Source organism: Pseudopipra pipra, chromosome 16, assembly GCF_036250125.1.
Source record: "Pseudopipra pipra isolate bDixPip1 chromosome 16, bDixPip1.hap1, whole genome shotgun sequence".
NCBI classification, from domain to species: domain Eukaryota; kingdom Metazoa; phylum Chordata; class Aves; order Passeriformes; family Pipridae; genus Pseudopipra; species Pseudopipra pipra.
Window position 1 is genome coordinate 6,500,412 of NC_087564.1, and position 25,909 is coordinate 6,526,320.

The window sequence follows — 25,909 nt, forward strand, 5'->3', positions numbered from 1 at the left end:
TAAAAGGGACTGAGCTGCACCAAGTGAGGATAATGGATAAGAAAGGTTTGATACAATTTGCCAGTGGGAATCATGGATCATTGCTGCTGTCATATTTGTTTGTAGGAGTGACTGCACAGAAAGAATGGCTGGAAGATACTGCCTTTATTTAATTAAGGCCTTTAAAATCAAACCAGCCCCTGCAGGGTATTCCTAAAGGGGCCTCATGCACAGCTATCTCAAATGGAGAAACAATATTTACCAAATCAATTAGCTCACTTCAACCTCTATTTCACATCTCACTAACATGGAAGAGACACTTACTTGCTTGCTGTTCACACAGAAATGAATAAATCTTTTATAGAAGTCACTGTTTTTTTCTGATATCACATCAATTAACATCTTCATAGGAATGCCAATGTCAGCAGCTCCTGGAATGTTGTGGGTTAGCACTGCATCCAGCTCTTGCCTTTCCTGTTAATGTTTCACAGCATAGATAGCAAAGCACATGTAGAACCCAAAGCTTGCTGCAACACAGAGCTCAAACCAGAAATTTAGCAAATCTTTCTGTCCTACATTTAATATTAATTAAAATAAATTGCATTGAACTTAGGGAAATTACACTTAGGGAAAGAGAAAAGAAACATCAAGCCTAGGTAGGATAAAAAAAATATATATATTTCAGCTGAGAGGAGAAAAGGTGTAAATGTTTCTCTGTGGTGGCAAAGAACTCCCACTAGCTATCTTGTTTCTCTGTGGCAGAAACATGCAGAAATTACCAGTTATGACAAGAAAGTGAATGATCACAAAGAATAAGACACTTGTGTGTGTTCTCTGCTCTCTTGCACTGATGACAAGAAAAGCTAAACCTTTAACAGCTAAACAGTTTAACTGTCAACAGGAAAGCAAGAGATTCACAGCCTATCTTGTGTACTGTCTTAATTAAATAAACAGCAGTGTCTCAATTAATCCCTGCCTATTATTTTGCAATGTAAGTCACAGTGACACAAGGAACATCAAATAATACAATGCAAACAACAAAATTTACAAAGAGAATAACTAGGAAGTGATTCAGGAAGTGCCAGAGCCTGTATCCTATTATCCAGTATATTTGTTACTGCACATTACAGGTGCCAGATTTCCAAAGATTTTATTTTTTATTTTTATTCTGGCACTTTTTACTAAAAGCTGACTATTTGTTCCCAATAAAATAGTCTAGAGTACATTACTCAGTAATTTGTACATGCAGTTTGACAGCCTGCAGGATGCTTACATCAGTGACTTTGAGTATCAGGAGTCCTTGGAATTTACTTTCATCAACAGTGATCAATGTCTGTGAATCCAGGTTCATTTTATCCGTCAAAATGTAGCCTGACCCATCAATTTTCACTGGTGCTCCAAGGTCCTGTAAAAGAAAAACCAAATTTTAAAATTCACCACTTTTACACTCACCCACATAAACACCTAACCCCTGAAACTTTTAATTAATAATAGTAGCTTTAATAGTACCTAGCTGTAAAATCAGGTATATCAGGCAGCACAGCCATAGGATGCCTCAGGAATCTTCACAGCTTTTTGTTATATTTTTTACAGTTTGTCTTTTTTAATTGTAATATGTCCGATGATTTTTGATAAATGAGCCAGAAAAAATAGAACACAGGACAACATGGCAGCTCTTCCTGCCTAACTGAAAACTCAGTTTTCTATGCTTAGAATTGCTCCAGCAGCCCAAAGCATCCATAATTCCAGTGAAACCAAAGAGTATACAAAGGTTTATTATGGCAGCTCTGTTTTTGGAAGAGAGCAGGTGAATCTCATCTGTGTATATTCAGATTTACTCTGGCTTGCATAATGAAACTACAGATTATTCTGTGATAACATCTCTCTCAAACTTTCTGTACACTCAATTTTCTGATCTGAAGGTTACTTCATATATTTTCAAACTATTTCAGAGTTTGGTTGTCAAACTGCTGAGAAACTGTTACTGCTGATAAAGCCCAAGACAACTTTGAATACTCTTTATTTCTGAAGATTAAAGCCCTGCTTTAAAAGCATGCTTAAAAAAAAACCAAAACAAAACCACATCAGAGTTAGTACAAGCAAGTCCATTAACTGTAGGTACTGATTAATAGGAAATCTGGCTTGCATCATATGAAAATAGAGTGAATAACTGGCTCTAAAGGTAAGATGTAACACTAAAAGAAGATAATGTTTTACTTTTCTCTGCTACCACTGAAATCCTTAGACTATTGTCTTTTAACTTTGGTAGGTACAAAGATCCTGCTTTAGATGCACAAATGCAGTAGTAAAGCAATAAATTCTTTTCAATACCTGAATTGTTTGGCATTTATTTTCTATAAGCATTTTCCATTGAAGCTTCTTTTCAGGGTCAAAGTCCCCATTCATTTGAAGCTCACAAGCACCCACTTTCATTCCTATTCCAAGAAAATATTTCAGCTGTTTCCGTGCAGTGATGGACAGCTCATTTTCCCTTGGGATTTCCTTCAGCTGGGGGAGGTCATGCCTGAACTGAATTTCCAGTGTAATCTTTGGCTTGCACTCTGCTCTCACTTCAAGACGGGCAGTTTTGCCTTCTGTTTCCAGGACTGAGAGAAGCTCTGCTTGGCACTTGTCTTTCTGAATGGATCCTGTGAGCCGTGACTGGGTTGGGAAACTGAGATCCTATTGAGATTTGAAAACGAGAATTCCCTTGGAATATACATACACTTTAATACAGGTGTGTATTAAGGCTTTTTTCTTCTCCCTCAGCATACAAAAATGGAGATTTTATGTTACAGTATCAGAGACAAAACCTACAATCTCCATGCTGCCGTTTTTCTCCCTCTCAACAAGAAAGATTGGGATTTTGCCTGAATAAGGCCTGAGGGAAGATTTTAGGGCTGCCCTGCAGAATTTAAAACCTCTGTATCTTTATGAAGTTTTCCATTTACAAAAATACAAAATGTCTGTTTCTTCAGATTGGAAAAGTTTACTGAACATTCACTGCTTCATTCAGACCAGGCAAATCTCAATTTTCAAACTAACCCACAAAAAATAATAGACATTCTTGCATCTGGTGGTAGAACAATTTTTTTTTTTAATACTAAAACTTCAAACTTGTCTTGTGCAGCATCCCCAATGAAGTGTTTCTGCTCATTTTTGCAAAGGATTTGCAAAACCACAGAAAATTCTACTTTTTTTAATACTTTAAGAGGTTTTCATTCCCTCTTCCCTATGGATCATGCTCAGGCTCCTGTCACTTTTGTTGTTATGTTGCTATTTTGTATTTGAGGAAGTTACTCAATGTGGGGATTTGAAAGCAAAACATAAATGCCTGTGAACATCTAGAAACCTCCCCGATTTTGCAAGAGTCATTCTTTCCAACGAAGTCAGTGAGACTACATGGAAAAACCAAGGAAATGTCACAATTTTTACTTTGGTATAAACAGACAGACCAGGGAATATATTTTTGACAGAGTTCAAACCAATGCTGCTGTTGAGCCTTAGAGGGCAGTCTCGGTCTGTGAAGGCAACAAACAGCAAAGACTGAACTGATCTCAGTCTAGAGAGAACATCTGTGAACAGGATCTGTGAGACACGTTCTTGGCCTCATGCTGTAAGACAGGTGTTCTTTTAGAGCACCTTTCCAACACTCAAACACTGTTATTTTAGCTAAAACCTTATATGGCCTGCATTTGATCCCAAAATTCTTGTAAAAGCCTCCAAGACCTACCTGCAGAAGTTGACATTCTGATTCTGTTTCCAGTGTCCATTCAGCTTTATCCTGAATACAGAGATCTCCTCTAGCCTTAAGTCTGCATCTGCCAGCCTGCAGCAACAAAATGCCCTCTGTGGCAGAGTCTGTGGCTGCAGAGAACAAGACAGAGTTTTCCAAAGGGACCCCAAGCTGACTGAGCCAGGGAAATGAGTGCCTGAGCATCCCTTGGAGTGTGTATTCGTGTTGGCAGGAAGTGTCTATCTGCACATCAACTGTTCTGCCATCACACTGGAGGTTCATTAACAAGCCCACGTTGCAGATGTTCTGTTGAAACGAGCCCCCAAAGACCACTGCACGAGGCAATCCCACCTCCTGCAACAGAAAAGAGTGTACTATTTAAAAAACACAAGGTAAAGCAACTGTCTTCCTAATTTGTTCCTGATTCATGAGAAAGCATCTCTTCTTTCTGAAACAATCTGCTTTTGGAAAGTACCATACAAGACAGCTTGTTTCACAGAGAAATCAGAAGTTTGTCAGTGAAACAACAGAAACAAAATAAATTGGGGGGAAAGAATAAATCCCACAACAATCTTCTCATAAGTAATGTAGAAGAAAAAGAAACTTAACTCCTGAAATACCTCCACAGTTTCAAACAGAAAGGACATGCTTTTCACTAGACTCTAGGACATAAGTTTATTTTAATTAAAAAGCTATTATTAAACAACTATTTTATGGCAACAGCTGTAACATCTACCATTGTATTACTCCAAATTCACATCTTCAAATACACTTTCCCTCATGAATGCTCTGACTCATTTCTCTGCCAAAACAACTTTAATGACCAAAATTGTCCTGTCCATAAATAACAACATCAGGAGACAGTTCTCTGTGACTCGTGATCTGAAATCACAAACTACAGACCATGCAGAAAACAATCTGGACTTACCTCCAGACTGACACACTTGTTCCTGACAGTAAGTACCCACTGTGTTTCATTGCTTGCCAGGGTCACTTCTCCATCAGCTTTCAGACTGCAAGGCCCAAGGACAACAGCAAGGATGCCCTTATACTTGTCACTTCTCAGGGCTGACACCTTCACTTGGTTCTCTCTGGCAATCCCCAGAGAATGAAGTGAAGGCAAAGAATGCTGGAAATGGATTTCCAGATGAGGCTGGATGTTGGCAGTGGCGTGGAGCTGTAGGCAGGCAAACGTGTCATGGAAGGAAACATGTCCAAAGAAGATGACAGTAAAGTTGCTGGTAAACATTGACCCATTCAGTGAAACTCTTGCTGGAGTCTGAAAAATTACAGAAAACTGTTGTCAAGTTTGCTTTCCTGTCAGGCCACATACTGGCTTTAAATGTTCATGTTACTAGAGAAGAGAATTATTTCCCTACACCATTTTGTGTTCATCCTACATGTTTATAAATGCCTAAACAAATGGAGAGATGGCTTAAAATCTTTAAAGTTCCATAATAGAAATAATAGGGAAAAAAACCCAAATCAGTAACTCTGCTAAAACAATTACTAATACCAGATAAATCACACACACAGGAATCAGAGTCTCTGTGATTACTGTCTTTATGGAGACAAATGCAATCTGTGATGTCACTCACAGAAGACATTTTTAACACATTCTTAAGAATACATCCCTTTATAAGGTGTATCTTTGTCAAACAGTTGAAGAGCCACAGGGGCTTTCACAAACAAATGGTTAGCTAGAAAGAGCAGAAAATAGAGTAAGGAATAAACTGAAATTCTCAGCTTGTGCTCCCCATGCTCCCTTGCCCAGTTCCTCTGTCAGGTTGGCTGCTCAGTACCAGGACAGGGCCATTGATACCCAGTTCAGTTCTGACTGGCAGAAGATAAAGTTTGGAGACTTGAGCTAAAACAGTTTTTGAAGGAGAAGTAGCTTTTTTGAATCTAAATATTACAGGAGTGAAAATAACTGAGAGTGCATGCAAAACTTCCAGCCAGCTCAAACCCATTTCTACATGTGTGACCCTTTGAGTACTTAGGGTCCCTTAGTGGTAGTTAAGACAGTATGTTGTTGACAGAGAGTTTATAAATTAAGCCAGTACCTCAAAATGATGAAATGCAATTGCACCATTGCAAAGGCCAGAGAGTTGTTTGTTAGCAGATTCTCCACTGCAAGAAACCTGTTGGCATTACAAACAAAGAACGTTGAGAGCATGAAAAGGAAAGAGGACTAAAATTCAAAGGAGAGAGCTACAAGGCTAAAGGATAAAACAGATGAAGATACCAAAACATAGCTTTGAGATTAAATGTTAGAGTTCAGTTTCGAAAAGAAAAACAGTTTAGTAGATCTGAGGCTATATCATATCTCTCATTGTGCATTATTATGCTCAAATATTATCAGTGTAGGTAAAGACAGAAAAATATCTTCAAATATTAGGATAGAAAGCAAGCAGTAGGATGGAAAAGCTGAGATTGCAAGTTATTGTGCCTGGGCAAACACCTACTCCAGTTTCATGACATAAATGTTTTCTTACCCACCACTTCTTGAAAAACCTGCTCTTTATTGCTAAGCAAACAATTTTTAGGTTTTCTGTACTGGCTACTGGCCTTGTTTGACAAAAATCTCTCTTCCCTCTTGCCAGCTTGCTCTCCAGGGTACATCTGAACGGCTGGGATGTGAAGCATTCAAATACACTACATCAAATACACTATAATATATGGTGGGATTTCTACAAACCTCTAGTACACGTGGAACAATGTCCATCAGTCCTCCCACATCATGGTGAAGTGAGAGAGAAATTTCCACAGCACTGCCAGTGATTTCCTTCTCCATTTCAATTTTGAGCTGTTCCTTCTCCACCGTGGTTGTTATCCCTGCAGCAATCTTTGTGGTGAAATTCTATGCACAAAAGAAACCAAATTATGGAAAGAAACAAACAACAACATCCCAGCAACAACTGGCAAAGGCAGGGTCTCTTAGTCTATAGCAGAAATGCAGATAGAGAGAACAGTGGCCAAGCAATCCTGTACCAGGACATCTGTTCATTTAAGCACTTCACTTAAATGAAAACTGAATGCAGCATCTCATTTATTCTAGATTCAGCTCCAAGATTTCAGATGGCAAGTACACAGTATGACAAGAAGCCAGAAAACACCTTTCTTTCACACAGTAATTCAGTACCTCTCAAAAATGCAGCAGCTTTTAAAATAAATATATATAGTGCCAAGGCAAAGCCTACAGTTATTAGAAATTGTTCTGCCAAAAAATTAAATAATCACAGGCAGAACTCTTACCTCATAATAGCCAGCAGCCTCTACAATAAAAGGGATCCCTTGTTCCTTTATCTTTGAGATGTTGTGCTTTAAGCTCACAGAGAGCTGGGATTTAGGAGGTTCTGTGGCCAGTCTGTGCCCTCCAAACTCAACAGTAATCCCTTCCCTGCCACTCTGCAGGGCTACAGCAACAGTGTGATTTCCTGTGCCACGCTCACACCTGGCAGTAAGAATGCCATCCCATGGCAATCCTATTGACAGGGAAGGAAGCAAAATCAACACAGCACTTCTGGGTTGTCATTATAAAATACAAAGATGTATTATAGATCAAAAGAAGCTTTCTATAATTTTTCATCTGCCCCCCAGGCCAGGGGGCAGATGTTCTTAAACAGGATGAAGGCCTACGTTGGGGGAAGTCTAAACAAGCTAATGGAATTAGCAGAATTGATATGGGAAGGGGAACAGTGTTGGGAAAATGTATAAACCACTGTGCTAAAGGGTGAGGGATAACACAGCTACTTTAAAATCTACATTCACTACATAACTACTTCTAAAGCCTATAAAAATTAAAAAATCAAAAACTCTATGGCAACAAAACTCATGGCTTTGCTTAGGAAGCAACACTTGGCATAAAACTACATTTGAAGGAACTAATCAGCTTGCAGGAATACAGATATACAAGAGAGAAATAATTTACTCTGAAGTACTTTAAAACTGTTTGAACTAGTTCTGTGTCCATTTTATTGTATTTTCTCAACAATATTAAAAAGAATGTTGCCAAGTCTGGATCACATTTTGTTCTTTCTGGTGTGAGCAAAAGCAATTCATCTATTTCCACTGGTCTGCAGTCATGTAAATAAATTCACCTTGACACCTTGTCATACCCCACAATCAAGTCAGAGTTTACCTGCATTTTTTAAGAAGTCGATGTTATGTGTGAAAGTCCCACTGACTCTGCTGTGCCCATGACTCATGATATTGAAAAAATCCACAGAAAAAGCCTTCTCATCCACCTGGAAGCTGGCTAGCCCCCTCTTCATCTCTTTACTCAGCTCCAGGTGCCCTTTCAGTCTTGCCTCCACTGGGATTGCCAGACTGCCATTCTGAAACATGGCAACAGTGATGTTGTGTACAGTGACATTCCCAAACACATTCCTGTTCCTGAGATGGAGTCCATACAGCGTTTTGTTGACCATCACATTGATATTACCTGTAACAGGCAGAAGTTATTACTGTGGATAGAGTCCTTTGGGACAGAAACAACCACAGTTCTAGAAGCAACATAAAAAATAACCATTAATTTAATACCAGGAGGAAGGAGATGGAAATCCATTTATTGTAACAAATAATTTCACCTAATCTAGAGAGTGAATCATTTTATTGTTGAGAGTTTCTCTACCAGTAGAAGTGTGTTTAAAACAAATTACATACTATTTCTGGCAGCTGTTTCACTTTATTGACCTAGTTGCTTGTGCCTTTAGGCCATGGGCTACACTGCACTGCCTTCTGAAGGAAAATTTACAGAGGGACTGTGACCCACTGCTTGTGTAACTCCAGGCTAAACAATCCCTCTAGAACTCTGCAGTGACCTACTCCACCCATGGAGCCATTCAGAGGAGCAAGAGCCTCAAGTCAGGCCCCCTCCTATTTCAGAAGACCTGCAGAGGAAAGAAGCCACCCACTATTTTGCCCAAGAGCTGGATGCCTTATGCAGTTCAGTAAGGAATACATTAAAATTAAGAAGCTTCCTTAGATAGCTGCAGAACAGCAACAAAACACAAAGTAAGAGAGTACCATCATGAATGTTGTTTTTGCACTTCAGTAATCCATTCAGAGAAAGAAGGTGAGGTATGGCCTTTAATCCAGCAAATGTATGTTGGACTCTTCCATTTAGGGACAAAACCAAACCAGCTTTTTGTTCCCTGGCTCCCACGAAATCCACGTGAAGCCTATTTTCATTAAGCTTCAACTCAGAAGATAACAGAAGTCTAAAAAGACAGAGATAAAAATTGCTAGTAAGATAGTATTGTGCTTAATTCATGATGGTCAAGGCACTCCTCCTCTCACTCAAAGCAGGGTCAATGAGAACAGGGTGCTCAGGAGTGTGTGTGGCCAGGTTTGGGGTTATCTCCAAGTATGGAGACTCCACAGACTTTGTGAGCACTTGTTCCAGAGTAAACACTTTTCAGTTCCTCAGTTGACCAAGATTCTGATTCCTCTACCTTGATGGAAACATTTTGCCAATGAGCTGCAGCTGTATCGATTCTGGGTTTGTCAGGATTGTCTGATGGAGAAAAGCCCTCAGTGCAACAGCTCTGCCATTCTTCCTGTTTTCATTGTTCACATCGAGCTCCAGCATCAGCATGTCCCTTCCTCTGGAGTGAAGGTGAAGAGAGCCATTGAAGTTGCTCTCACCATAACTCCTCAGGGCTGCCTGGGCCTGCACACAGAGAAAAAGAAGAGCAGGACATTAAGGATCTCAGATTACAGCACAGAATACTGAAACATCAGTTTGAGCAACGAGACTGCAGACAGCAAGTTGGGACTGGGCAAAAACAGGGAAGGGAGCAGAGGGGAAAAGGAGTTTTTAGTTTTCATCTCTGTGTCTCTCACCATTTAACTCTAATTTTATTTGTCAATAAACTAAATTAATATTGCCCAAGTTGAGTTCATTTTGTCTGTGAAGGTAATGGGTACATGATCTCCCTGTCCTTATCTCAACCCTGTCACCATGCTAGAGCTGTCAACAAAAAAATTGTGAACTACATTGAATTTTAAGTACAATTTAATTTAACTTTGAGAGTTTTCTGAATTTCAGCCAAAACACAAGCCACCTATTCCAACCACAGGTAGCCATCTAGCCAGAAAAACCTCTAACCACAAAAGTTAACCATTTCCCTAATAATTCATACCTCTCCACTGTACTCATTGAGTTCCATGAGTTGACCAACTATGTAGTATACACATAGGTTTGTGTTCCTATGCTTGAAAAGCAGCTGCAAAGCAGTTCATAGCAAGAAGTTTAACAGCTCCCAGGCTGTATTCCATGTATTCCTAATGCATGTGAGCAGAGACTCAGCACAGCTCTGAGTGTATGGACTGCAAAAGCTACAAGGTCCAAGCAACAAGGCTGTAAAACCAGGGCACTGACCTGTGAAGACATGTTCTTGTTGATGATGGCTTTTACACTCACACCACAGTCAAAGTGTTCCAGTTTGTTCTGCCTGGAAAACAGCTCCCCACTGAGGCCCATTGCCTGTGGAAACTCAAGCTATTTGACAAAGTGAAACGTCAGAACAGAACACTGCATTCCCAACAACTGCTTCATGGGAATTAGTGTCTGAACTTCCAGCATTAGGTGGAACATGCACATAAGCAAAGGTGTGTATAAAATTTTACCAATTTTATCCAAAGGTACTGAAAAACAAATCAAATGCAGTTTAAAAAGTATGAAAGCAAAAGGTCTGTGTGTTTCTTACGAGATATTATTGATACAGATTATAATTTAATCTGCTGAGATACTTAGGGTCTTTGGCAGGGCCAGGACTTGATTGGACTAGGACATTTACCAGCATCAAACAACTATGATATTAAAGACAATACAGTAAAACAGTCACCAAGACATAAAAAATAAAATGCCAAAAGCGAAAACCACAAATACCTGGAATGACTGTGTCATATCCATGTGCAAAAGATGTCTAAAATCAGCCTCACTGGATTTGTTCTGATACCTCCCTAGAAAGCTGAGGACATCTTCCTTATTCACCTTCAAGATAGTCTCAAATTCATTCTTCACCTACATGTTAAGAACAGGAATAAGGGAACTGCATTGAGTATTAACCCTGTATATTATGAAAGAGAGTCATCCCTCCACATCATGAAAAATCAGAGTTGTGAGGTATTACATTGTGGTTCAGAATGAAATGAGAAAAGCAGGAAAAAAAAACCTGTATTTGGTGAGAAAGATGAATAGACACAGCTAGATAAGGGTGAGAACCCTGAATCCATTCTATCCCAGCACTTGTTATTATTAACAACACCCATGTATAACAATATTCTAAAAATAATATATTAAGTATTCTTATCATATATTACTATTCAACATTTTATTATACAAAATTAAGGAGGTACTAAGCACATAATCACCCTCTGAACATTTTGGGTACAGCAGTTACATGGTGAGGAACTAAAGACCTATAGCAAGTTAGGCCTGAAAAGACAATAAAGTGTAAATAAACTGATAATGAATCTCTCCTTCTACTGAATTTAATGGGAAATTTACTCACATTTTGATGACTTAGAGTTAAAATGCATATTTCAACGTCTTTGGGGAACAACCTGTGGTTATAAGGATGAGTTAGGCCAGCACAAATCTAAAAAAAAAGTTTGAGAGGAAATGAAGGAACATAAGATACCTGCAGTAAATCACTAATTTGCTGAATTTTTTGGTATGTCAAATTAAAGGAAATTCTTGGAAAACTCACATAGGGGTTTTCAGGTTGGTAACCAAGTATAAGAGTTTGAACTGTTTCCTCAACCTCATTTATCAAAACCTTTGTCTCCATGAAATAGTGCTTTTGCTTTTTGTCAACAGTAAAAGTCTCCTGCAGAAGGAAGCTCTGCAGAAAGGGCACTTTAAAAGGATGCCTGGAAAAAAAAAACAAACAAGGAATAAACAAAGTATAAAAAAGATCTTAATAGACAACTACAAAAAGAAATCAATTCAACTTGAACTCCAAAATTTTCAGTTGCAGATACAGCAGGGTGTCAGGTACAGAAGCAAAACACATAAACCCAGGACCTTTAAGAAATTAAAGAGCGTAATTACAACCTCACACAAACTATCAGAAATTCTGGTGTGTTTAAAGAGTTTCCATTCTGGATTTGGAAAAGGCTTGGAAAGGGTGATGCTCTAAAATTCTGACATGCACAACCAGCACATACACTTCATATACGTGCAGGGCCAAGACTTCATTTCAAACAGGGACAGTGTCCAAAAGCCTATGGCAAGTTTGAAAATCTCACTATCCACATATTATGCTTTCTGTAGAAACAGTATCTGCATGCCAAGAATCCTGTGCAACAGATGTTCAGCCACTACATAGCTCTTGGAGTAGTTTACTACTTCAGTGTAATGTTTATGGACTTCAGTAAATATTTCTGCACATTTACTTAGTCAGATATCTTGGAAACATGCACAAACTTTTATAAGCAGATGTTGGACTGCCTTTATACATGCCAGGATATCTGGTACAGCTCTTCATTCTTCATTTATGTAGTTTTTTACTTAAAGGATGCCTCACAGTTTTTTAGCTACCTCCAAGCTGCGCAGGGGCTCCTAAGGCAGTCTGTGCACTCCTGTTGGTCCTGCTGTGCTTTAAGAAAGCTGAGGTGTCCCTGGAGGTGATCCAGATGCTTCAAATCTGAGCATACATTTTTCCCAAGGCCTTCAAGCTGTGTTTTGATAATGGGTAATTTCAGGGACAGCCAATATCTGGAAGCAGTGCACTCATTCTCATCAGAAAATGGAAACATTCCAAAATCCAAACAAGACCATTTGTCACATGTTTTAAGAGGATATCTTTGGCTTTAGAATGGCTTTATTATTCCCAAGGACTAGGAAAAAGGCATCTGGATGGCATAGGGGATCAGATCTGGATTTTGGAACTTCTCATGACTTCCAAGTTTGGACACACCATAAATCCTGCTGTTTTCCTGGAAGGAGGCTATAAACCTGATGGAGTTGCCAACAAACATGTCAGAGCACACATGGCCTGTTGCCTCTGACAGCTTTGTTCACTGTCATTTCAATAAAGAGGGCAAAAGCTAATAGTACAAATTACCACCCCATGAAGCTGCTGTGCTTGAGCAAGTCCAGAGACCCAGACGTGACAAAGCACAGGCTTTGTGCATGTGGCACTTTCACCTTGTAAAGCCCAGGACATTCCCCAAGAGCATCAAGATGCACGTTAAACTTAGGCCAAAACATTCTTCACAGATAGAAATAATAAGACAACTGAACCTGAAATGGAGGATTCCACGTTTCTGATAGAGCATCTTCTCCTTCTTCAGCTCCTCTATCTGACCTTCCAACTGCAGTATGACAGGCAGACTTTTATAATCTCTCCATACAATCTTCACAGAAAGGTTTGTCTTCTTTGGCTGCACTTGTCAAATCACAAGACCAGAAGAATAAAGGACAATTGCATCAGATTTATTGCATTTGTATTCAGGAACATCAATATAGAAACCATACTGCCCAATAGGCTGCAGCAAGGCAGTCATTTCACAGATCAGCCCCTTTGTGCTGCAGTTAAATCCAGACCTCCATTTACATTGGATTAAAAGTGACATTAGTAGAAAACTGACTTCAGCAGAAGAAAAATGCCCCATATTGTATCACTTAAGTGTCACCTATTTGCAATATGAGCCAGCTCTGGTACACTGTCAAACAAAAACTAATTGGATTTTCAATGGTATGTCTAGAAAAACACTTGTGGATTTAAGACTTCCTGCAAGGAACAAATGGACCAAAGTAACTCATCGAAGTATCCCTTCCAGGGAGAAACTGCTGGTTACCTTTCCTGTGCCACAGACATCAAGCAAAACAAAAATTATTTTAAGATTGGAAGGGATGTAGAGCCTAAAATAGCACATAAACTCAGGCTTACCCTGCTCACTTAGCAGGCAAGAGATTCCGATTCTCCAAGACAGTAGAATCTTCCACACCTGTCATACCTCTGCATCAAATGGTAAGTAATCACATCTACAGCTCTTTTTCTAGTCATGTAGTCCCTCTTTGTCCCTCCTCTCTGACTTTCTGTCTGCAGTTGGCCTCCCAAATAGGTGAGAAGTACTCCAAATTACACTACACAAGCTTTTGTTTGTTTTCTTTTTGAACCTAGTTTTACACCGCAGCCTTTCAAAACAGACAGAAATAGACGCAGCACTAGAAGTGTTTAAATTTCAACACTAACAATAACATCTTTCAGGAAGGTGGGAGAACTAAAAAAACACAGTGCCGAGTCAAAAAAAATTGCATTTGTTTTTCTTTCTTACCGTTGGCAGATTCTGATAGCTGGCTGTTAAGTTAAATTCCTGTTTTGTACTTGTTATCTTAAAGCAGAGAAGTTTGGCTCGTTCATTATTCTCCAAATGAATCTCATTCTTCACAAGCTGATTCCACAGAGAGATCATTTCACCATAGCTATGCAGAACATTCCTCCCGAGACGATTAAATGTGGATGCCTGAAAAACAAAGACATTAGTCTGGCTTGGCTAGGACAGACAGCATTCCATTGTGCCAGCAGCATAGAGGTGAAAGAGTGATCTTTGCAAGAACTAATAGAAATGTGTGTCGGCTTTTCCATTATGAAAATATTCTGAACTGTCACAAAGATCTCCAAGTTTATTTTACCCTCTCTAAGCAAAGGAGAGAGAAAAAGCTCTCCAGGAAGAGGAGAGTTACATTCTTCTCAGGCCTTTAAATCCAGTGCCTCAAAATTAGTGAATTTAGGTAATCACTGGGCTCTTAATTTAGCAGTTTGGCTATCGTTCCTACTTTTTAAAGGAAAGACACTCTCAGCTGTTTCGTATCAGTAAGGACAAATTTTAAACATTTCTTTCAATGATGATCCAATTTTCCAGCTTCCTGAAACTTTTAGCTCGTGGAAGGGATGGAGGTAAGAACTTCAAAACAGTAATGACTATGTGTACACTCCTAGGCAGAATTCTGCCATCGTGTTTTGGGCTTTGCCCAGGGAGCAATGGATACCCATTCCAAAGAGGGGCAGAGCTGATGGTCCTAACATTTGTTCAAAGCTGATACAGAGCCCCAGCTGTGCGGGTTTGACTGCTCTGGAGAAGAACAGCTTATCATTCAAGCATAGAGAACAGAAGAACACAGGCATCTTGAGATCCCCTTTGATAAGCTGGGACACAGTGCACAAGTTTCTCAAAAAAGCAGCTCACAGAGCACCCTGAGCAAGTGCTCCTGCAGTGAGCTGACAGTGCCAGAGCTGTCACAGAGCCCTCTCATCAAAGCCACGCACCAGATGAAGCACTGTGTTACCAACCTGCAGGTATGTGGTAGCTGGTGTGTAAATGTGAACTTTGCCTTCCTTTTCATTGCCTTGATCTTTATAGAACAGTTCCACTACGAGATTCTTAATGGAGAGAGCTTTTCCAGCTGTCAGCTCGGTGGTCAGTAAATAAGCAGAATTCTGAGGCTGATGTAGTTTGTGAGCTGCATACAGATACAGCCATGGGGTGTCTAGATTTAACCCACCTGGAAAGAACATATATTAGAGCTGACAGAAACACGAGATTTCAAGCTACCTGGACTCCAACTCAGCAACCAGGCTGATAAGATGCTGGGCTTTTGGAATGAAGCTAAAATGCTACTACCAACCTATTCTCTTCCAGTTACTAAAATCTCTGGATGGTATATAATGAAATTAATGTCCTTCACTACTGTGACATATGGCACACTGTAACACATAGGCAGGTTTGTTAATAAATGGAATTGCTGGAAGAGGCCAGCCAGCCAGGCTGTGGGAAGTTGGAGATTTCAAAAACTTCAGCTAGACAAAGCCACAAAACCAGTCCTGACTTGAGCAGGAGGCTGGGCTGGATAACCTCATGGTTTCTCCCTTCCAACCAACATCTCTCTCATTCTGTTACACCCATGCAAAACTACCTCAGAAAAGCCCAGCAGCACCTTCCAATGCCTGCTTTTCTAATCCCAGGTGGAAATGGTTGGTGGTACTTCACCTTCCCACTTCTTCAGGCCATTTCTGGATGCGTCCTTCCACTGCAGCCCAGCCACAAATGGCATGTGGTCATTGTATTGCACCTCAAAGTTGGTGCTGCTCTGCAAATACACCTTAGAGGTGTGCAAGTGCTGCAGCTGGGTTCTGTAATTCACCTGCTTTTCCAGGACTTGCAGGGCAAACTGGAAAACAAGTGAAGCAAATTTAAATAAAAACAGGATCCCACCTTCAGAACTGTCTAATTTAACACACATATACACAGAGTAGCAGGAAGGTCACAGCTTCTGCCTCTGCTCTGGGTACTTGACTTGTATTACTAAAACATACCATATTTACAAAAAAAGGTCTTAATAAATAAATAAATTTAAATTTGTTTTTCTTATCTTGTCTGTTGGATATTTGAAGTAAAGGTCTTACTCTTGAACAATCACGATTACCTCCATGAAATAGCTGACTACAGATGGACTGGAACTGTTCTTAAATGCTTGGCTGATCAGCAGTTTCTTCTTGTTGTTTTTTTCATCCCAGTGTTTCCCATAATTCACTTCCATTTGGGAGGAAAGCCAAGATGCACTCGCTTCATGCTTCAGGTGAACCTGAAGAACAGAAAATTGCATTTTTCCTGTGAATTTTGCTTTCTCTTACATGTGCTGAGCCCCTCGGTACATAAGATACACAAGGACACTCAGCACACAAGTGCTTGGGCCAGTATTTACCTTGTGATTGTAGGTTGGAGTCTGCACACAGTGAAATTCGTGCCCAATATCCACTTTGTACACTCCATGTGCACCTGTCTCCACTTTAATATTTTGCCTCATACTGCATTCATGACGAGGATTTTTTGCCTCTCCTGTTCAAGTTAAACCACAAAATTACCAATTCAAATAAATCAGAAGTAAACTTTCAAAACTATAAGTCTGGTACTGGCTTCAAGGCTTCAATTTTTCAAAAACATTCGAGTGAGATTTGTCTACTTTTACAGCTATTGCTGATTTATCCTACAAATCCAAAGGAAAGCACACATTTCTTTTCCAGTGTACCTAGGATCCCATACTTTATCCTCAAACTGTGAGACCACAGGCCCTCATGTTGCTGGAGAAGAGCGATGACGTGAGCTCCAAGAACACCTGGAAGGCAGGTCTCCCCTTCCAAAGAGTATTGTCTCAGCTTATCATCCACCTTTTTCTCCAGAAGTGCTACAAAAAGAGTAGAAGTGATTATGCAGTGGTAGGACTTGAAGTTAGTTTAGTTAGTAAAAGGAATGCTACAACGGGGAAAACCACAACTGCATTCATTCCGTATCCCCCCACCACGACAAACTCCTCGTGCAGTGAGCAGGTGAAAAAAGAGGCAGAGCTGGATGTTCAATCTCTCTCCGCTACACAGAGAGCCTGTACCACATACTGCTTCTAACAGACTGATCTTTTAATTAACCAAGACCTAACATGTGAACATGGGGATATTGACCTCTGTATAGAGTCAGAGCAAGGTTGTGGCTCTGCAGTAGCATTACTGGTGCAGCCCAGTTCTCAGGGACTGAGTCTGAACTCGGACCAGAACTGGTTTTGATGCAGTCACCGGCAATCCACGCAATAGGACAAGGATTTCACCAAGAGATCACCTCCCAAAAACCAAACTGGCATTTTGCATTGTGTAAAAGCTAGTTTTATTTGAAAATACTGCATAATCCTATGACATTTTAATGTCTTTGCCACATGGAGGCTGCAGTAAGGAATACCAAAGAAAAAACGAGAGCCTTAGATTTAAATTACTGATTTATTCCACTGTAATTATTTAATTCTTAATGAACTGATGTTATACAAATAGTAAAGCCCTTTCTGATACCTTTCTCTTATATTTTCCTTTTAGTGTGCTAGTGAGAAAAAAAAAGTTTCAACATTTTTAGAACTACAGATCTTAAAAAACATTTAGTTACAAATGCACATCTCTGCACTGTTCCATACTAACAAAAGTGAAAACAGGAAATGTCTTAATAGCTGATATTGTTTGGCATGTTTTTGTTAAGTGATTCCTTATATCTTATTTCCTCCACCCTCTTCAACATTAATTCAAAGCAGACTTAAAAATGTATTTTGTAATTCCTATTATTCTATGATCAAGGGTAATAATTGTAAAAAGCAGTCTTTACTGATTTGAAAGGAATTTTAGGAATAGGTGTCGATAACCAGGCAACCCTAACATATAAGGGCTCCAGAACTTGCATTTATATGTCAAATACTTACTGTCCTCTAACCTGAAAGAAATGCAGCATCCTTCAATAAATTATTCAGGGACACTGAGAAAGCTATCTTCTTGCCAAGCTGTTTAGTGATGTTTCCTGACAGAATGACAGGACTGCTTTGCTTTATCAGCTTTACCTCCAGCTGGGTCATGTATCTCTGCTCTCCACTCAGCACCTGCAAATCTGTCATCCCCTAGAATAAAAAAACAAACAAAACAAAACAAAACAAAAAAATCAAACACCAAGCCACTCAACAACACAAATTGATCAAGCTTTGAGAGAGCAAAAGTAGAGACTTGGGCATTTCAGAAATGAGACAAGAAGAGAAAGAAAAGGTTTTTTTTCTATACACCCAACAAATGACCTTCCACCTCCCCTCAAACCATCAAACTTGCCATTAGTAAATAATGAGGAGGAAGGATGGATTTGTTTTTCCAGTTACACAAAAATCACAGTGCTGTGAGATGCTATTTCCTTCAGCTCCTGCTGGTTTTAGTAGTGACTGAAACCACTAAGAATGTTGCAACACTGGGCCAAAAAATAATATGGTGTTACTGAAAATACTGGCAGTCTCACAGATTTAGGCTGAAATAGATGCAAATGCAACAGTCTGCAATGCTAATTAGTGTTTGGTTTCATGAGAAACATTCAGAAAGTCTTTGTTGAAATATTACTCTAGAAAAAAAAAAATCTGGTAAATAACATGCTCACTGTAGGAAAACAGAGTGTTTGAAACCAATTGGCTTTGGAGGCTCACATAAGACATGGCATCCTGCTGTGGGATCAACTGCATAATGAAAAAAACTGTTCATATCCTGGAACTTAAACAAAAATGTCAGCAGAGTTTCAGTGATTATCTCCCACTGCATTTTAGTTTGCTTTTTCATTTCAGCATCCAAATATTGACATTCTCTTGCTTTTTCTGCCCCCCGCCCCCCCCAATTTGTGTAATAAATAACAATACCTTAGAGATTCTTACATCTACAGAGTCCACAGAAGTGAGGAGATTAGCCTGGGCTTACTCAGAACTAGTCATGCATGGTCAGAATACAGGTCTGAAAAATTTTGTGACCAAAGGCCACAGGAGTGTGTGTGAATTTCTCTACTGAATTTATGCTGCAAGGAACCTCAAGGTTTTGAATATATCTGAATGTGAAAAAATTGCTTTAGATGACTTGCAGAAGCCATGCTTTAAAAGCTTTTAAAACGCAGCCATTTAACACCGAGTCTATCTCAAAAATATGTAAAAAAGAGAATTGGTAATTTCTCTGATGGATTGCTCATGAACTAAAGACATACCTTAATGTAATACACGTCTCGGTCATCCACTATCAGCTCCAGGTGTCCAATTCGTGAATTTTTAGAAAACTCAATCCTCCCTTGGAGAAAAATAAAACTGTTTACTTTTTCTGGGCACACGGTGTTCAGTGGTGCTTCATAAAACTGTACCCAAGATGATAGTTGCTATTGTTACGAACAATATATATACAGAGTAAAAACATAATAAATATCAGCTCAAAGGAAAAAATTTAGGATCAGAGTTTGCACAGGCATTTTTCAAAGTGTTCTCAGAATACACTTGTCATTTTGAAAGGACATTCTGAGGTTATTAATTGAGAAGAGGCAACAAAGCTTTCTCCAAAAATCCAAGTTAATTCTGGAACTGATTTATACACTTCCTTTAGGTCTGTGCTAAAACTTATAAGTTGTGCTGTGGAGACATTTCGGGAACTCAGAACAGTGTGTACACAAAGCTTTGCACAGTGAAGGTAAATCTTCCTTGTAATCCGTTTGAAAATAACCAGGATCAAAAAACAAAAATAAATGAAGGGGCGAATTCTAAATAAGTGATCTGGTAGAATACATCAACACAAAACATCACCTGACCAGTATGTCAAAGAAGCTGAAATATCTTGCCTATATTCCTACCATGTATTTATCAGTTTATATTTTATCAACATTTGTTCACTTTGTGTTCTATGTTACACTGTGATTGAAATGTTCCTTTTCATTAGAATGCACAACAATATCATAGTCACTACTTCATTGATTTGGCAACAAGTAGTTTCATATCATAACTAAAAGAATACAGCAAATCAAAATAGTAAGGCCAGTTCAGCATATGTACAAGACTACAGCTCAAGGTAACCACATTCCTTAGCCTTAATTTCACCAACTCTGGTAGCAGCTTTCTTGTCTAACATGGGTTTATGAACCAGGTACTGAACCTCTGACTGTGCAACATAGTGTTAACCAAGATGCAAAATCCCCTGGGAATGGGTGTTACCTAAAGCAGTAAACTGAATGCCTAACACACAAAAATGCAGCTTCAGCACTAGATTATTGACTGAAATATATTAATATTTCTCAGCTAATTCTAATTAAGTTCTCCTAACTGATATTAATTGATGATCACCTTCTTAGTTGAAAAACCTACTTACCATCAATCTCGATTTTTCTCTTAGGTTGTATAAACTGGATTCTGAGTTTCTTCTGTGGGACACTAAAACTGAGATCAACACCAACATCCCTTTTCAAGTCTGACTTTGGAGTCCCAATGAAGAAGCGAAAGACAGCTTCATTTGGGATCCATGAATTCTCCTGGAAGAAAGAAAGGACAACCACATTAGTCACTGGCAAGGCAATTACAAAACAGTCTATGACACTGAGACAACAGACTGTTTGTGTGGGGTGCTTTGTATACAAAAATAATATGTACCTACTATCAGCATCTGTAATTTGGTTTTGACATATTTTCCCACTAAAATGGGAATGAATTAATGATAATGTAAACCATGAAATCCAGCTGGTTGAATATGCAGTACTGAGATATACCACTCTGTCACCAGAGTGATAAACTCAAACTAAAGCCAGAGTACAACACACCACAGGTACCTGAGGGATATAGTTATATGCAGCTTCCACAACGTACTGCTGCAGGCCTCTGTCTTTCTTTGTTAATATGACAGCCACTCTCGAAGGTCCAGTGAGGGGGAAAACCAAACCACTGGCTAGGGCAGGGTATGACATTTCAGAACAGAGCTGCCAGCCAAGAATCTCTGACACTGGTGGAAGACAACAGTTGAACATCCAGTTAGAACAACAAACAAAGAAAACATGCAAGGGAACATTGCACTGAAGACCTTTTAGAACTAGTATATAAAAAATGAACTCTATTGAATAAAATGATCTGATTTGGATCTTTCAGAATGATCAGGTTTTCTGAGACAAACATATTAGCTGGGCTCACCTTCCTCCCTGGTGCAAGATTGGGTGTCTGTGTGGTCTTGGAAAACATCTCTTTCTTCTGTCTCATCCACTCCTCTGAAGTAGAGTTTAGAGCTACAACCAAGAATTGTGAACAGTCACTTAAAAACAATTATGCTGAAGTTCCAACAACATTTAAAGAAAACTCTCAGTTATATGCCACCTTCTCCCAGATGTGAAAAACAAGAAATAGGCAGTTCTGCTAAGGTCAGTCTAGATTTCTACTCATTAGCACTGATTTTTATCCACAGTTTCCATGTGTGACCTGTCACTGTCTTGAGAATTCATCTGCAGTTCTTCACAGTCAGTATTAGATTTCTCTGTTCTGAGCAATTTGCTGTGGTCAGCTTATTGAACTCCACTCACTTCCTGGCCTCTAGAGACTTTGTTTTCCCTTGGGCTATGTATGGACACCAGTTTTGTTTCAGTCTTGAAGTTCTTTCAGAACCTCAAAACTTCACTAAAAACTCACCAGAAGGGTTTGAGCACACCTTGTTACTACCATACTCCAAATTTCTCCCTAAATGGCATTCTATATCTGGTATTGCTGAATGCCATCTGCAGAAGCAATGTTAAGCTTTTCCTCCACCATTTTAGTACCTTGAACTAGATTCTTCGGACACTAAAGTTCCAGAGACAGCACTGGCATTCAGAGGGAAGAAACAGAGGAGTATGAAAAAAAATATTTTACATCTTTTATCATAAAGCTTTGATTTGAATGTGTGTTTTTATGGTAAAATAATGTAAAATGCACCAAATAATTTCCCCTTCTTTTTTTTCTGAATGACAGATCTGGATTATGAGTCAGACTGAAACAGTTTGTTTTCTGACAAAATATATTTCTTCCCTATTAATGAGCCTGTCAGCTCAGTTCTGATTCCAGAAAGTTAATGTGATTACTGTTTTTGGTGATGCCTTTGCTTAATCTTACCTGAAATTAATTATCTCCATAGATTCTTCTGGAGTGTTCAAGAAAACTTTGAGCTCTTGCCCTTTTTTCACCTGGATTCCCCCATCAAGACTAGTAGATGTCCTCATTCCTGTTAACCAGCCTAGGCCAGCTTGTCCCACAGTCCCCACAGTTCCCATGTGCACAGAAAGCTGAACAAATGCACTGTTGAAAGATTCAGAGACATATCCTTCTACGAAAAGCATTTTCTTTTTAAAGCACTTAATTTAAACCTCTTCAATAAGCATTTGCTGCTGTAACACAATATATTCTCTGATTAAAATAATGAGCTATTTTGTTTCAGAAATAACTGAAAAATTTGTATGTACAGACATACATGTTCTAATATGAATTGAAGTATAGTTTTACTATATATCCTAAGTAAGGGATTTAAACCAAGACTTGAGCATGAAATACAGCAATAGAGTTCAAAATCAGACAGGCAGGACAGGAAAACACTGCTGCCCTCACACCATGGCCACCATTCAGACTGCTTTTGTTCTTCAGGAATCTCCTAATTGATTACAAGGGACACTCACAGAAAACTTCCACATCAGGAATTGCTACTTGACATCAGGAATATGTGGAAGTGACACAGTGCAGCAATTATTACCTTGGCTTGATATACCCGTTCAGAAAGAAGTTTGAGTGTTGTTTGAAATCCGCATTCCCTTTGATTTTTATGTTGATTGCTGCCGAGGCATTGACTGCCAGCTGAACAGGAAAGCCTGAAATTGCTGGAAACTGCAATTCTTCAGTGGCCAAACTCATCCTTTTATTAAACTGGACCTCCTGACCCTGTGGTGAAAACAAACAAACAAACCCCAGAATTTTATTTTGCACAATAAAGTCAGCATTCAGCAATTTTTCCAGTTATAACTATTGACTGCATCTGTCTGCTGCCAAAATGCTTTTAAGTGAGCTGATTTGGGACATTGGGAAGAAAGCAGCCCAAAGCCTGCATCTGGCCATGGCATGAGTTAGACACTAGTCCTACCCCAGCTAAAGAAAGAATTATTTTTCATTTAAACATGAAAGAATGCTTAATGAGAGAAGCAAGAGATAAGAGCCATTAGATGACACAACAAATCCTTGCCTAATGTACTGAATGTAAATATACTAATGAATATTTAAACCAAATATACACTGGTGACTTTTTAGAGTTCAATTTAGAGAAACAATAAGTAATATTTTGTATCTTTTGCATATCTGTCAGAAAGTAGTTTCTCAAGATATTTACTTTCAAATAGAAAAAGGGTTCCTTTTACCTTCAGAAGTTTGACAGCCAGCTCAGCCAGATTTAAGGAATAATGGTTCATTTGTTTTCTTAAATCTTCACAATCTAAGAAGGTAAGTTCATTTCCAAAGATCTTCATGCTTAGCTCACATTTCAGTGTCTCCTTTCTCACCGTTCTCTCAGTGAACTGACATGTGATAAAGAAAGAAATCAAAGAGAATGATGTTATAATTTCCTTTCAAACTCATAATAGACAATTCCTCAGTGCAGGCTCTTAGTAAAGAGACTCCCTTTAGGCTCCCTTTTACAAATACTTCAAGACCACTTAAGGCCCTGGGTTAGTACCTGTTCTTTCCAGCTAAAATTCAGCTCCACACCACACAAGCTGACTGCTACTATGAACACAGGTCATGTCCAGTCACAGGATGACTGGCAAAGGAGAAGTATTGCAATCCATACCCACAAAGAGGTGAAGCTTTGAAAAATGCAATCTCAATGCAACTTTAGGGATGCCATGATTGCTAAATAAACTGCTAAGAAGTAATGATTTTGCGTTTTTTCCCCCTTATGCATCAATACAAGAGCAACACACATGATCATGAGCTTACACCTGAAGAAGATGAGCCCCAAGAAGAGAGATGATCTAAGACAAACTGTATAAATCATGGTCCCCAAGTTTTCCAGCTAACATATCAGCAACTGAAGTCAGTTCTCAGAGCTTTCCTGTTATGTACATAGAACATAGCTCTTTTCAAATATGGGTAAATTCACAAAGGGTCAATGTAACATCCAACATCAAACTGGGAAGTCAGATCACAAACAACAGGAACTTAACATCAAGCAGCTGTTTACAGTGCCAAAGCAGTCAATAGACAACAGGACATCAGTATAAAGGGGATCAGAGCTCAAAATAATGAGAGGAAGCCCAAAACACAGGCAACATACTCCCATGGCTGAGAATCATTGTTTTGAGACAATAGAGCAACCTGAAAAACTGAAGATCTGGCTCTTTGCTGCTTTGTATTTTAGGCAGCTGTTGAGTTCCTGCAAGTGAGCAGAACAAGACACATGTGCTTTATGCAAAGGGGTCACAGTAACAGAGTCCAGTGCAAGATGAGGCCCTCAGCTTAACTGGGGAATGTCATTAATTTTTCCAAGATCTACAGAGTCAGTTACCTTTTTGACTAACTCACTCATTTTACTGTACTTTCTACCAAGACAATTCTGGTTTGTTTTTCTCAACTTTGGCCTCCCACTCTTGGTCACAAGGTGATCAGCAGGGCTGTATCGCTTCAAATTCAGCTTCCTCTGCTTGACCTTCTCTGCTGTTTCCACTGGGTTTTCTGATTTGTGGCTTCTTTCATTAGTGGTTCCAAAAAAATAGTCACTGAAAGAAGCAGATTTCTGCCCAAAAACCTTCTGTACCAGACTTTCAGCATTCTCCAATCGTACACCAACCTAGGGAAAAGCAATTACAGCCTTGGAAAGCCTGGCAATGACCTGCATAAGCCATGTCAAGTTCTATAAGCAGAAATTAAAAAATACAAACAGATGCAACTAAGAGTGAAAGATTTGCCAAACCAGATCCCAGCAGCCTACAAAGTTTATCATTCTACCTCATGCAGCATCCAGTACTGGATATTTCAGTATTAAATCTTTCCACAAAAATTAATTGGTTGATTATGTAAAACTCAGTCCAAAATAAAAATCCTTTTCCATTCGGGTACTGGTTCATTTACACATGATGGGACAGTTTGAGCTGTATTAAACAAGAGCTGAGTTATAACTCTCTTGGGTAGTTCATGGTACCAGTAGAGTGACAGTGCTCTTATTATGACTAAATCTCTTATACAGAGGAGTGTCACCAGTCTGGGGCAACTGTGCTGTAGCAGTGAAAAGCACACCTTGCTAAAGCAACCGCAATGGGAAAACAGAAAACACTTATTTTTACTTCAATACATCAAGTGTCCCTTGAGGAGGGGGATAAAAAACCCACAGTTAAAAAAACCCCATAAACTTGCCTCCAGTAGATTTACAGCCTGTCCCATAAGGTGAACGGTCAGATTTGTCATGACTGAGCGTGGTAGAAAAGATGCAGGAGAAAACACCACTGATGCTTCCACATTTGCACCTGCACCAGCTGCAATGGAGAACACCAGATGTCTGTCAGTTGGAGATCAGCTGTTCTCATATACTGTGCAAAACTCATAGTTCTTTGGGAAACTGTAACTCTGCTCGTTAAGATGATGCTGAATAAAACATTGTCAGTAGAGGGAACTATTTAACTTTTTAGTACAGTAAAGACATTACTGTAAGTAATTTCCATTTACTGGAATTCCATATTTACTGGATATTACTGGATTTTATCTCACTAACATCAAAAGAAGAGCATTCACAATACATAACATACACAAATGCACAGGAAGAAGTGGACAGAAAATTGAAATGTTACTCTAAAAAGTATCATCTAGTGTTTGCACTGAAAACAAATGAT

At 39.1% G+C, this 25,909-nt stretch overlaps 1 protein-coding gene across 1 annotated transcript in view; it reads right to left on the bottom strand.

The window, feature by feature from the left end:
- LOC135423377 (uncharacterized) overlaps window positions 1-25,909 on the bottom strand; it is a 63,553-nt gene that overhangs the window by 25,449 nt on the left and 12,195 nt on the right. Inside the window, exons 11-43 of the mRNA XM_064673572.1 lie at window positions 25,437-25,555; window positions 24,592-24,873; window positions 23,447-23,602; window positions 22,792-22,976; window positions 22,161-22,343; window positions 21,213-21,304; window positions 20,858-21,027; window positions 20,404-20,563; window positions 19,262-19,341; window positions 17,975-18,155; window positions 16,761-16,916; window positions 16,437-16,570; window positions 16,158-16,316; window positions 15,722-15,902; window positions 15,025-15,236; window positions 14,009-14,197; window positions 12,972-13,111; window positions 11,434-11,596; window positions 11,236-11,322; window positions 10,567-10,745; window positions 10,101-10,173; window positions 9,172-9,389; window positions 8,744-8,937; window positions 7,857-8,159; window positions 6,971-7,200; window positions 6,414-6,575; window positions 5,779-5,856; window positions 4,644-4,994; window positions 3,713-4,069; window positions 2,311-2,661; window positions 1,253-1,384; window positions 259-453; window positions 174-217 (exon numbers count right to left, since the gene is read on the bottom strand). Of these exons, the coding sequence (XP_064529642.1) occupies window positions 174-217; window positions 259-453; window positions 1,253-1,384; window positions 2,311-2,661; window positions 3,713-4,069; window positions 4,644-4,994; window positions 5,779-5,856; window positions 6,414-6,575; window positions 6,971-7,200; window positions 7,857-8,159; window positions 8,744-8,937; window positions 9,172-9,389; window positions 10,101-10,173; window positions 10,567-10,745; window positions 11,236-11,322; window positions 11,434-11,596; window positions 12,972-13,111; window positions 14,009-14,197; window positions 15,025-15,236; window positions 15,722-15,902; window positions 16,158-16,316; window positions 16,437-16,570; window positions 16,761-16,916; window positions 17,975-18,155; window positions 19,262-19,341; window positions 20,404-20,563; window positions 20,858-21,027; window positions 21,213-21,304; window positions 22,161-22,343; window positions 22,792-22,976; window positions 23,447-23,602; window positions 24,592-24,873; window positions 25,437-25,555 (5,896 nt within the window). The remainder of the gene's footprint in view (window positions 1-173; window positions 218-258; window positions 454-1,252; window positions 1,385-2,310; window positions 2,662-3,712; window positions 4,070-4,643; window positions 4,995-5,778; window positions 5,857-6,413; window positions 6,576-6,970; window positions 7,201-7,856; window positions 8,160-8,743; window positions 8,938-9,171; window positions 9,390-10,100; window positions 10,174-10,566; window positions 10,746-11,235; window positions 11,323-11,433; window positions 11,597-12,971; window positions 13,112-14,008; window positions 14,198-15,024; window positions 15,237-15,721; window positions 15,903-16,157; window positions 16,317-16,436; window positions 16,571-16,760; window positions 16,917-17,974; window positions 18,156-19,261; window positions 19,342-20,403; window positions 20,564-20,857; window positions 21,028-21,212; window positions 21,305-22,160; window positions 22,344-22,791; window positions 22,977-23,446; window positions 23,603-24,591; window positions 24,874-25,436; window positions 25,556-25,909) is intronic.